Here is a 12,744-nt window from a genome sequence, read left to right on the forward strand (position 1 = left end):
GCACTCTGACTTGGAAAGGGCACTTCCGTGTAAGATTTCATTCTACCTTTATTCTTTTCTGGGGAAGGATGACTTTCATATAATTCTTCATTTCAAAGGGGCCTTGTGAGTATCAATCAGACAGACTATGCGTTGAAGGTGACATTTGTGAAATATGAATTGGCTTATAGAAAATTTCAGAATATATTTCAAGTGCATGTGGCTTTTATTTACTATTACCTGATAAATAAAATATACTATTCTACACTGGGTTCCTGGACTGGAAATTTCAACAGCATTTGATAACTGCTGGCTTGATTTCGATGCTTTGCTGTGGTAGCTGAAGAGACCAATCTTGTTTTGATTCAGGCAGGAATGTCTATATTGAATTTGCCATTGGCCAGAAGCGTGTGCACTCAACATCTAGTGAACATACAAGGTAGGGTATGACATACTTTCATGTGAGGCCCACTGTGGAATAAATTCTAGCTTTTGTTCTATCTATCTATCTAATTCTATCTATTCTATCTAAAAGAATAGATACTGAAATTAGTGTTTTTAATAGGATATCATATTCTAAATTTTTATATCTCTTTTCTGATTTTGAAGTTATCAACTGTTAGTCTCTCATTGTTTGGAATTGCATTATTATTGAAATAGAGAAAGAGTTGAACATCATGTAAGTCTCTTTGAATGAAACTGCAAATTAAAAAAAAACAGTAGTAGATGCTTAAAAATTGATATGTGCCCAAGTTAATAAAAAGTTTCAGGTTTATGCAAGTAAATTCTTCAATAAATCGATTTGCTTACCCCGTAAACAAGTTCTCCTACCATCCCATTCCAGATTTTTGTGTCTGCATCCCTTGCTCCATATTTTCCATCAGGAACAATGGCAATTTTATACTTGATACCAATATGTTTTGCAATTTCAGATGCCAAATCTACACAGTATCCTTCATACTTGTCATTTCCTTCAAACATTTCATGATTTTTCTTGTACATAACATATGGGGATTCCTATAATGAGAGAAGTAGAACTGTAAAGGAGAAATTATAAAACATTCAAAAATATGTAGCTTTCCAGTTTCAGAATTTGACAAAAATATTCTATTTAGTATTGTGTACGCATTGATTTTATGTGGCTAGAAATCAATAGTAAAATGGATGAATATATAAATATGCTTGGAAGCACATTAAATTGTTTTACATTAGATACTAGATGTGAAGTCTTTAAAATCATTTTCTTTGAGTAATTATTATATACCTAGTATTGTAACTGTGACAGGAAATATATTCATTAATAATTATCTAGAGAAGCATAGTTATCACCTTTTGCAACAAAATCATTAGTCCCAAACTATCATGTGAACTTAAAGACTATTTAGTAGTCAATTTCATGTAAGAAAACACTAACTTTAGGCCACCTGTTTCCATATTCTGCATCTTGTTTAGCCACAGTCAACTGTGACCTCCTTTGGGAAAAGAGCTAGATTTGTTTTTTTTTTTTTTTTGGCTCTCTGGCACTTAGCCATAAGCTTTTCTCAGAGCAGGCACTAGCAAATTCAAAGAAGAAATAAATTAATAGTTTAAAATTGTATATACTTATTTGGATTAAATAGGCTTGCCTAAAATTGTCAAATTGTCCAATATTTTGGATTTAGTTAGGATTTTGTTCCATGACTTTTTAGTCTATCACACGATAGGTCTCCAATGGAAGCCAATACTTTTCCCTGAATTGTGACTATCACACACACTGAGAGACAGTCCTGTTCAGTTTTTGAAGCAAGTAAGCAAGAAAATAGGACTAAGAATTAGTGTCAAAATCCATATAAAATGAAAGTTTACTGGTGGCTAATATTAACTGGACAATTTTCAGTCAAAGCACAAACAAACACAGACATTCGCTCCCCTAATCCAAACCATTTGAGGACTGTGAACTAAAAGACATGTTAGCAAAAATACATTTGATTTTATAAATGGAACCTAAAGCCACTAATTAAGTGGTAGCCCCAAGGAACATGCAATTCATTGAGAACTCCTGGTCACACCCCAGGAATTTCAGTTATTTGCAGACAAGGAATGATCACGCTTGGCCACAGCATCATTAAAATTATGTTTTTATATTTTACAAAATTGCATGATAACCTTCATTTAGTAATTTTGATGTGAATCCCTTTCTTTTATCTCAGCAAATCTGTAATTGTAAAGGTTTAACTTTCTCTTGGAACTCTGAGTTAGAAGGTAATTTTACATAATGTGACAGTCTACACTAATTGTTTTTTGAAGAACTTTGTGAATGTGGAAACTACATAAAAAATTAATAAGAGTGTAAAACGCACGATATATAATATTCTCATAGAGATATCCTAAAGAACTTTATTGTGGGCAGTTGTGCAGGGTTAGTCTTTGTATGATTTTCCTAAATTCTGCTCTAGGCTGACATGACTCAGTGACCCAGAAGTCTCTTACTTGTCCTTACATTGAATTCGATGAATAGTTTAACACTGGAGGTTTACCCATCTAAAATTAAGGCAACTAATGGTCTCTTCTTTAGATAGATGAAAACCATTAGTTTACAAAAAAGTTTCTAAGTGTAAAGTTTTATAAATTATAAATGTGCTTATGAAAATTAGTGAATTATTGCAAAGCACTGTTAATTTCTTAGATATGTTATAAATATTAATAGGTTAAATGAACTAATTTTTAATTGTTCTCTTTTTTGTAATAGTTAATTAAAATATAAAAGAATACACAGCAAAAAGCAAGAATCATTCTTTTGTATAATGCTCGCCATTTTAACTGAAATGCTATATAGCTATCTCCTATAACTATTCATATAATAAAACTAACAATTTTACAAATGAAGTGCAGCTAAGGCTCACATTTGGTACTAAGGCTGAAGATCTATTTTAGAGTATTTGGAAATATTTGAACAGTTATGAATTTTAGCCAGAAATTTATTTAGCTAGTATTATCATTTAATTTGCTAAATCACCTCAACAACATTTTGTGAGCTGTTGATTCATTAGAAGCTGTATTTTTATTATTTACTAAAACATTTATTAAGCACCTATTGTGTGCCAGGCAGTGTGAGTTTGCTGGGAACTAAGGGTACAAAAGCAAATAAAACATGCCCCTTGTCCCCTTGTGATTAATTAAGGTTACATTCCTTTTAATAAGAATAAAGGAGTGAGAGTGGTGGGGGAAAATAATAAAATAGAGTAGTGAAAATAATAGCTCCTACTCATGTAGTGCTTACTCTGTGTCGGGTACAATGTTAGATTCTTTAATTGTGCTCTTTCATTTACTTTCCACATGGACATTTGGAGGTGGGCATTTCCCATTTTGCAGATGGAACTTAAGGCTCAGAGAGATTAAGCAAATTGTTCAGTTTCACAGAACTAGTGGAAGTGGGAGTGGAACCCATATTTTGAAATATCTGAAAATATCTGAAACTGTTATTGCATCTGTCAAAATATGTGCAATTATTTGAGTATATGGTTTAACAAGAAAAGGGACAAAATTAAAGAAGTGAATTTCTGTTTCTTTAGAGAATGAAATTCTTTATATGAAATCTTGAGTAAACCACATAGATAAAAACTTTCTGTACCTCCTCATCGTGTCTGGTATATATAAGGCACTCAATAAATATAAAGATCTGATCTATCAGGACTTCCTAAAGAGGAATATCATACCAAAGTAATCATATTAGAACTTTGACTCAGGTCTTCAAAAAGAAAGTAAACATTAAGAAATGCTAGGTCACCTCTTTAGAAACAGACATATGTATACATAAATTTAAAAAGTATTCAGTGTCTTTTTTTTTCAATTTCCTTTTGACGCCAGGGGATGGTCTTGTATTTGTTTTCCTGCCAAACAAACTAACAAAGGCTAGGAGAGCCTTCAGTTTACTGAAGACTCTGATTAGAAATTTAGCTAGGCTGTTTGGCACAACCAGGGGGTCGTTGTGCTTACTGAGATTCAGGTGAGTGGTACATGCAGCACAAGAGAAATGAGGGGAATTTACACTTTGAGGTTGAAGAAGAAAGGGAGGGAAAGGCTCAGCTTTCCTTAACCAAAAGCTCTCCTGGTTGCTCAGTTCTACTCATTTCCTTTGAGTGGGTCTGTTTCCTTTTCCAAATGAGTAGCAAACCCTCAACACCCTCCCAACCTCCTCTTGCTCCAGCTCCAACCTGACAATTTGTCCACAAGCAGCCCTTCAAATACTGCATACTTGGGGAGATTTAATACAGAATTTTGGGGCCAGTATGGGTAGAAAAATACCAAATCTTTTCAATATAATAAAAAAAATGAGTTCCAGCTAATTATTATGGGGATTTGTGGGGCATCTTTGATAAACAGCAGCCTTATGGAGTCTCAGGTGTTCACTTGTGACTAAAAATGGAATGATCACAGAAGTGGAATATAACCTCTTACTTTTAAGAGTATAACCTGCCATTCTTATTATCAACTACTGTGAGCTGTGGGACAAAATGCCTTAGAAGTTATTTTAAATGCATTACTTCTTAGTAATTATGAGTTTATTACTACAATTTCTGAAGTGGAAGATTGTCTACATTTGCTATGCTATTTCAGAAAAACAAAACAACTTTGTCTAAAGGTGTTATGTTAGGACTTGTTTAAGAAAACCTTTGTGTAAATGAATTAAAATGAATTTTAATTGATGAAGTACTCTTTTCTTATTGAGAAAATGTTTCTTGGATTATTTGAATTTAGCAAAAGTGAAACTGTTGAAACAGATACTTATTAATTAGAAAATCTTTAAATTTTCTAAACATCACAAATATAATCATTAGTAGTACAACCAATAACAATTAATAAAATCAGTAGTGTCAACTGAAGTTATTACTATGTGGATATTTGCTTTTCTACAAAGAATCTTAGAAGATGTAGAAAATTTATCCCCTGGGTAAAATTTTAAATGTGGAAATTAGAAGATTGTTATTAAATTCAGGAAAAAATGAATACATTTAATGGCTGCACCATTTGAAGTTTATTTAAAATAACTTATTTTAAAACTAATTGAGTTATAATCCTTTCAGAGGCATGTATATGTATGGGGAATATTAATATTTGGTACACAAAAGAAAATAAATATATTTTATTTATTAAATAAATAAGTATAAAAGTAGGTTTACAGTTGTTTATATGGAAAATGATATAATAATTAATAAATAATAATAATACAAGAATATAAACTCTGTGTTTTCATGTACTTATAACTGTAAAACTATTTTTGCCCACCATTTACATACATAAACATATTTATATATGTGTGCATATGTAGATTGTTGCAAGTGCACAGGTGTCTGTGTACATCTACAAAATTCTACATAGAGAAGATAAAGTATCAAACATCTTGTAAAGTATGAAAAGTAACCTCTAGAAGGATCAAGTGTGATAAATACAATGGCTTTTAGGTTTGTAAAATAATTTTGGTAGTGTAGTGAATACATTTGGATTTATGAAAAATTGTCCTAACAGATTGTTATGTTTATAAGATGATAAGAAACGCTTTTCAGTTGAATAGTGCATCCTAAGCATCATTTAACTTGAGGAGTAAAGATTTGGGAAAAATTGGTTTGGCCGAAATGCCATTGCATCATATTTCCTTTTCCAGAGAGTTCAGCAGGCGAAGAAAATAGTGAGGTTACAGAGCAAAGCACCCTCTCTTTCCCTCAAGGTCTACTGTGAACCGCCTTTTCCTCCATTGCTGCTCTTGTCCAAACCACACAACACATATTTGGCTTCCTTAGGTGGTTTGTAGAAATTATTTTGGGTGTAAAAAGTTAAATCAGCATGGCAATATTCTCATAAGTTTTAGAGATTTTATAAAAATTTTAGTCGCTAAGACTTAAAATAAAAAAAAATCCACGAGCCTCCAAATCTAAGACCTGAGACCTTTCAACATTGTACTTATGACTCTTATTTGGTGTTACTATCAATTTTACTTTTTTTGTTTAGATCTAGCTAAGTTAAATTCAGTATGACTATATTCAGGTAGAACAAAATTAGACATTAAAATGAAGATCACATTATACATAAACACAATGTTATAAAAATGAATTTCAACAATGCAAAACACTAAGGCTATATTTTATTGGAAAATTATATGTAACATTTTTAATGTCTTTGTTTGCTTTCTCTCATTAGAATGTTTTCTTGAATGCAGGATTTTTGTCTTTTTCATTTTCTTACATATCCCTAGACTTCTAACTGTTCCTAGCACATAGCAGACGCTTAATAAATATTTATGAATGAATGAATAAATAAATTTATCAATCAGTTTTATTTAACGATAGCATATATCATTACAGTGCAGCAACAGATAAGTAAAAACATACACAAAGGAAGGACAAATGGGAGAACAGCAATGCCATACCAATGCAATCAGAGTGATTTCCAGTGCCACCACACTCTCAGCCTTTTTGTGTGTGTTTAGGTCTCTATCTTACACATACTATGCGTCTAACCCAATCCATCTGTATGGGGAGTTTTCAATTGAATCTGGGGGATCATTACATGCAGATGCCTATATCTCATTCATCTACAAGGAGCTGTATTTGTTTCAAAATGAGGTGGTAACGATGTCACAGGTCCCAGGCTATTGTTTTCAATAAAAGCAAATACAAGAAAAACTTACAGGGAAAGGATTCAGGTATAATTTTTTTTTTGAATTACTGAACCACTACGCAGTTGCAAAGACCAGGGGTATTATGTATATGAAGATTACAATTTTTATACAGAAGACAGATACTGGATAGCACTATTCTAATGGCAAAAATATTGATAATATCACTATCAAACAACAGATAACCTTACAGATTATCCTTTATAAATATAGGAACCAGTTGGATTTTTAAATCAGTTTTTCTTAGTTTTTGATAGCATGCTTTCAAAAAACCAGCCATGCTTTCAAAATTAACTCAATATTTTTGTTTTGAGAATTATATCTCCAGCCCCTTTCTTAACAGGGATAGAAAGGAGATGCTCTACATTATACCTATAATGCACATTAAAACACTTTATTTCACACAGAACAGGCAAACTTAAAAAATCTTTAAAGAAAACATTGTATATTCAGAAAACAAGACACAGATTCATAGATATTTACTTTTAGAAATGTACTTGGAATTAGGACTGATATAATTCCATTATTTACACACAATGAACTCATTTCAAGTTACGGGAACTGATACGTCAGAATTGCTAAGTGATTCTTTTTCAACATCTATTTATTTTCTTGGGAAGGATGAGGATTAATTCTTCTTTTGTTCTTGTTTCTCAGAAAAGTCACAGAACTTAAAAAACATTTTTTTTCCTGATAGTCCAGAGTTGCTCATACAGGAAGAATCTCACATGAAAATTTAGATTAAATTTACTACACAGGAGAACAAGACTTGAGCCTTGTTAGGAATGGTCGAACAGCGTGGAACTCATTTCTTTCTTGATCAATTCCTTAAAATAGGATTCTTCATCAGAGGCTGAAAAGAGGAGGACTGTACTGAAGTATGACTTTCCATTATTGTGTCTTTTTTAGGAAAAGAAATATATATATACATATACATATTGCTTTTCAAGTCCCATGCAAACATCACACAATTAATTGAGGTGGAAGGTATATACTTTGCACTGCTGCACAGAAACTGTTGGTTGATTTCATCTAAAATAATAAACTTCTGATCATGGCTGGTGATGCAACACAGATAAAACTAATTGCAACACATAAAAATTTCTCTCTGGCATTATCATGCTTTGACTTCAATGTCAACATTTTAGAAATAACATTACTAAAACTGAAATCAAATAAGCTAAAATTAAATTACATAAAACACATCTACTCTTTTTAGAGTAAGGGCCCCATAAATAATTAAAACTATGTTCTGCCTAACGAGACAGTGAGATGAGGACATAGGACTTTAAACTAGATAGGAAAGGTCACCGATTGTTGATCTCCTTTGACTAGCATTGCTTCTAAAGGGCATATTTGACTTTAAAACAGAAAAATATATAAGATTTTCTGTTATTTAAAAGGTATTTTCAAGAACATCTCTTTGAAAAAGTAGCCTTAAAATTTAAAATATTTTTTATTTTATGATGCGACTGAATAAAGCAATCATATTTTCTTAATTCCTAGAAGTCCTATAAATTATATTTTGTGTTTACCACTGGTCAATGAGAAAAATAATCGGTGCAAAGATTCTTTTTGCATTAAAAATAGATATAAAACAAACTTTATTTTTACCATCCAGTTATATAAAACATGCTTATTAAAATCTTCACATTCATGTCTTCATTATTACAAACAGACAATACACATCATTACCCAATGATCAAACTACTTGGAAATTATAATTTTAAACACCAATAGCTATTTTTACATTGATGTTTTAAAATATAATAACAGTAATAATATGGTCTTTGCTACCAAATATTTTATGCTATCAGTTGTTGATCTTTTTTATGTTCATTCTTTTGTCCTTTGCAATGTAATATTTCACACATTTCCAATTAGAGCTTGACAGTTTCATTTTTTTTGACATCTGAGCATTTTTCCAGGAACAACAATGAAGCAGAAGACAATACAAATAAAAGTACTAAACGTGCTCAAAGCTCAGGACAAACGTACTTAACGTCTCAGAGACTTTTGTGGATCAGAACACCCGTGTCTCCACTTTCACCCGCCCCATTCTCCACAGCTGGGGAACTAAAACTGCCTGTGGACAAAGCGGAATAGCAGGAAGCATAGACTGAAACTTACCATAATTGTGGTTACAACCACTGTTCTGTTCTCAATAGCTGCTGTGTCATTGCCAAGAGTGGGTACATCTTGGATCAAGACTAATTTATCCATGTCATTCCAGTAACCAACCTGCCAAATAGAGAAAATCAATGAAAACACATTTTAGAAGAGTTTTCTCTTATTCTTATTGGAATAATGAGTGATATTAATGGAAAAAAACAAGAAAATTTAAAAAATAGATTAAAAAGTGCTTAAAAGCTTTTTAAAACTATTGATGAGCCAGTTTTCCTGATGTTAATGATACTGCCTGATTATACATTTTGGCAACTTCACCATTTATTATTATGGAGTAGCCAAGACATTCGGAATGAGTGGCTCAAAAGGAATGTGGGTACTTTACAAAGTGCTTAACTAATGGGGTCTTAAGGGAAAATTAGGGGGCTATATATCATGCAGATGACAGCCACCACCTATTGACTGCTTGCTCTTTGACAGACCCTGTTTTCAGTGGTTTTTAAAGATTTTATTCATTTTTAGAGAGAGGAGAAGGGAGGGAAGGAGAGAGAGAGAGAGAGAGAGAGAGAGAGAAACATCAGTGTGAGAGAGAAACATCAATTGGTTGCCTCTTACACACACCCCAACCAAGACCTAACCCATAACCCAGGCATGTGTCCTGATCAGGAATAGAACCTGCAACCTTTAATTTTGCAGGGCAACACCCAAGCAACTGAGCCACACCATTCAGGCTGCACTCGGTGCTTTTAAAATATGCATCTTAAAGTTTGTAAACAAAGCAAATGTAGTAGTGCAGTTATTTGCTAAGTTCTAAAGATGAGAACCCCTATTAGAATGTTAAATGAATTTTCACAAGGTTATATACTCGTGAGGCCAGAGTTCAAACCTCAGGTCTTTATGGGACCAAATCCATATATACTTTGTTATTGTGCTGCATAGCCTCCCAAAATGGGTGTTTTTTAATACTTGCCAATTTTTTTTTCTTGAATTTCTGGATGCAGTTGATAAAACTCATGTGTTCAATAAAATGTATGTAATAGCTTACTGGTCTGTTCACTATTTGTTCTAATGTGTTTTGGAAGTCTCATTCCCTTCAAGTTTCTTAACTATGTTAATATTTGTGCACATATTTAAAGAAGTTAAGCATTAACATGTCAGAAAGAAGCACTATATTAATTACAAATATTGTATATATAAGAACACCAGAATAGATTGGAAAAAGAACTTTCATTAATATGGCTTGCTGTAATTCTTAGTGTGCTCTGAAATTATGAGTGTGTATGAATTCAGAAATTTCTCAATTGTTCATATGAATTCATTTGTAACTTTTAAGTTAATTTAAAAGTTAAATTTAAAAACATGTATGCCTTTGAGAGCTACCATCTTTCAGTTCCTCTGTGTACTTAAAAAAAACATGTCAGTTGCTTCCTTTTAATTCTCCTTTCCATGTGGCAGTTGTATGACATGCAGACGGGACTGAGAGGTTAGCACCCCTAAAGATGCAGCCACCTTCCCGATCTCAGCAGCCTGTTCTCTCAGGGAGAAAATTTTTCTTTGTTAATGAGTTCCTGCAGCAGAATACCCACAGATCTGGGGTGCCTTTTGGAGAGTCCTCACATGTTGGCCAGACCTTGACATTTTGCATTTAAAACCAACCTGTCGGTTCACAACTATCTACCTCCAAAAGATAAGTGATTTAGAGTACTGACAAATTAAAATAAGCAAAAATTTACTCAACTGTGTCTATTTGCATTATATCTATTTACAATTGTGGTAAACCATATTATAATATGGTTTTGTGCAAACCATATTATAATATAATGTAACAGTTAACGTCTGTGTATTTACAGTGCACTTTGTCTGCAAGGTAGGAACAGGGTAGGATTTGAGGAGCCGTAAGGGGCCCCTGTTCTACTCATTGTCCTCTTTTTTTTTTGAGAGCTGATTTGATTAGACCTTTCCTAATAAATATGGCTTAATTCTAACCCTAGAGAGAACCTGACTGGGCCCTGGGACTCATAATATTTCCTAGCTGCCAAAAGAGTGAGCTCTGGGGCTGGGTGAGTGTTGGTTTCTGCGGCAGCTCCATCTCTCTCTGGCTGAATGTCCTTGGGCAGGTTACTTAGTTTCTCTTAGTCTTCCTTTTCACATTGTATAAAATTAGAAAAGTACATCTTATTTTTGAGTGGTTGTGAGGATTAAATATAAAAGTGCACATTAATTTTCCAGTACTGTGTCTAGGACACAGCCGGCTCTAGAGACACAAGTTTTAAAATTCAGAATTTCTGAAACTGTGTAAGTCTGGTTCTGGAGTGCTCCCTCTGGGGATCTCCAGAAGGACAAGAAGATCCTACTATACTTAAGAACTGGGACTTCAGAAAGGGCTTTGTGGCTACTGCTTAACAAGACTCTCGATCTGTGTCCCTAATAACAGAAGTCAGACAAACCGTTGGATCGACTCTGATCTATTTCCAAAAACGGCTCCCCTGATGGCAAATGTTCAATTTACAAGAATGTTGCTCATTTTTCAGACATGCCGCCGAGTCTCACTAGCACAGTGCTTTCATAGTAGCTCATTTTTAAGTTCAATATTCCTGACCAAACTCCGAGTTGATTACTGTCACAGAAAGCCGAAGGAAGGCGAGTCTGCATAATTGTGCACATTATATTTCTTTTAAGAGTCTTAAGAGGTCAGATGAGTGTGAAGATGCATTGTTCTTCACTCTCCCAACTTACTCTTTAACGTTCACTTCAAAAAAGCCTAATTTTTGTTCCTAGTGTGGTTCAGGACTCTGTGAAAGGATTCAGTACTATAAATAGTCCACTTGATATTACCGCTGGTTTCTGCCAGCTTCTGTTTTTCCATTATTCTTTCTTTTATAGAACAATCATTTTACTTTTTGTACATGCTGTTTGGTGAAATATGGAGTTGTCTTTTGCATTTTAGAAAGCTTCTTCTCTCATGGCTAATTTTGCAAGATTAGCCATCATCTTGTAGCAGTCAGGTGTACCTATTTTTACCTCTGTCCACCAGACAGCCAATGTTTCTAGGGGTCTGGGAACATTGTACTCTGGGAAGTTCTCTGTCTGCTCCACAGCTGACAGCACGGGTAAAGTCAGCGTTCACATGGAACCGACTAAATCTCTTATTGGAATACTCGTGTGTCTCAGCATCTTGCGGCAGGCAGTGTCCTTAAAGGAGCCCACCACACAGTTTGGTGTCCCAGCTGTTGTCCATCTCCTGCCTGACCTGATCTGGCTACCGCACCTTGTGGTAGCTGTCAGCCTGAACTTAGGGAGGTGCCACAAGAGGCGAAACAGCTGGAGATGGTTTTCATGGCAGCTCCAAATCTCCCTCACAAATATGCAGAAGCCCACACTATGAAAGACTGGAGCAAAACACAGCTCAGAAAGCGTTTACCATTCCCATTTGTGACTTAATTGTCCTTCTGAAACATGTCTTCAGGTTCTTGCCTCTTTCATTTCTACCTATTCAAACTCTAACTTTATAGCTAACATTAAATCCCACCTCTTCCATGCAGCCTTTCTTGATTAGTTTTCCTCCAGCTGGAAGTAATCTCTTTCTCCTTGGAATTTCCACATGTCTTCTCTTTAACTATCATGTGAAACTTAGTCCATTCTACCCTACTAGAAAAATAAATTCCTTTAGGGAAGTGTCTACTCATGGGAAGTAATGATGCAGAAAGTTTTGGAGTCAGACATATCTGAAGGAAAAACTTTCTTTTCTCACTTACAGGCTTGTGGACAAGTAAACAGGACCTATTGGACCAAAATTTTCTTATTGGAAAAGGGAGATAATAGTACTAACATTATATGGTTCTTAGGATTAAATTATACCAAGTCCTGTGCTTGGGACACAGCAGCCTTTTCATAAATTATATTAAGTCACAAATATAATTAGCTATCAAATATAGTAGCTAATTATATTAAAGGAAGAAAGTATATTTTAGAATATTTTTGTTTAA

The 12,744-nt window shown here is 33.8% G+C and overlaps 1 protein-coding gene across 6 annotated transcripts in view; it reads right to left on the reverse strand.

Moving 5' to 3' along the window:
• The window catches only part of GRIA4 (glutamate ionotropic receptor AMPA type subunit 4), a 399,918-nt gene that overhangs the window by 53,432 nt on the left and 333,742 nt on the right, over positions 1-12,744 (reverse strand). For 5 of the 6 annotated variants that reach the window (XM_037047736.1, XM_037047737.1, XM_037047739.1 and 2 more), the window contains 2 exons: positions 8,762-8,872; positions 790-996 (listed from right to left, as the gene is read on the reverse strand). In XM_037047736.1, coding sequence (XP_036903631.1) covers positions 790-996; positions 8,762-8,872 — 318 coding nt within the window. Of the gene's footprint in view, positions 1-789; positions 997-6,273; positions 7,485-8,761; positions 8,873-12,744 lie in introns of those variants that run through there. The other variant, XM_037047742.1, reaches the window with a different exon arrangement.

This window comes from Sturnira hondurensis, unplaced genomic scaffold (genome assembly GCF_014824575.4).
Source record: "Sturnira hondurensis isolate 20B ecotype Veracruz unplaced genomic scaffold, ASM1482457v3 Scaffold0006213, whole genome shotgun sequence".
NCBI lineage: Eukaryota > Metazoa > Chordata > Mammalia > Chiroptera > Phyllostomidae > Sturnira > Sturnira hondurensis.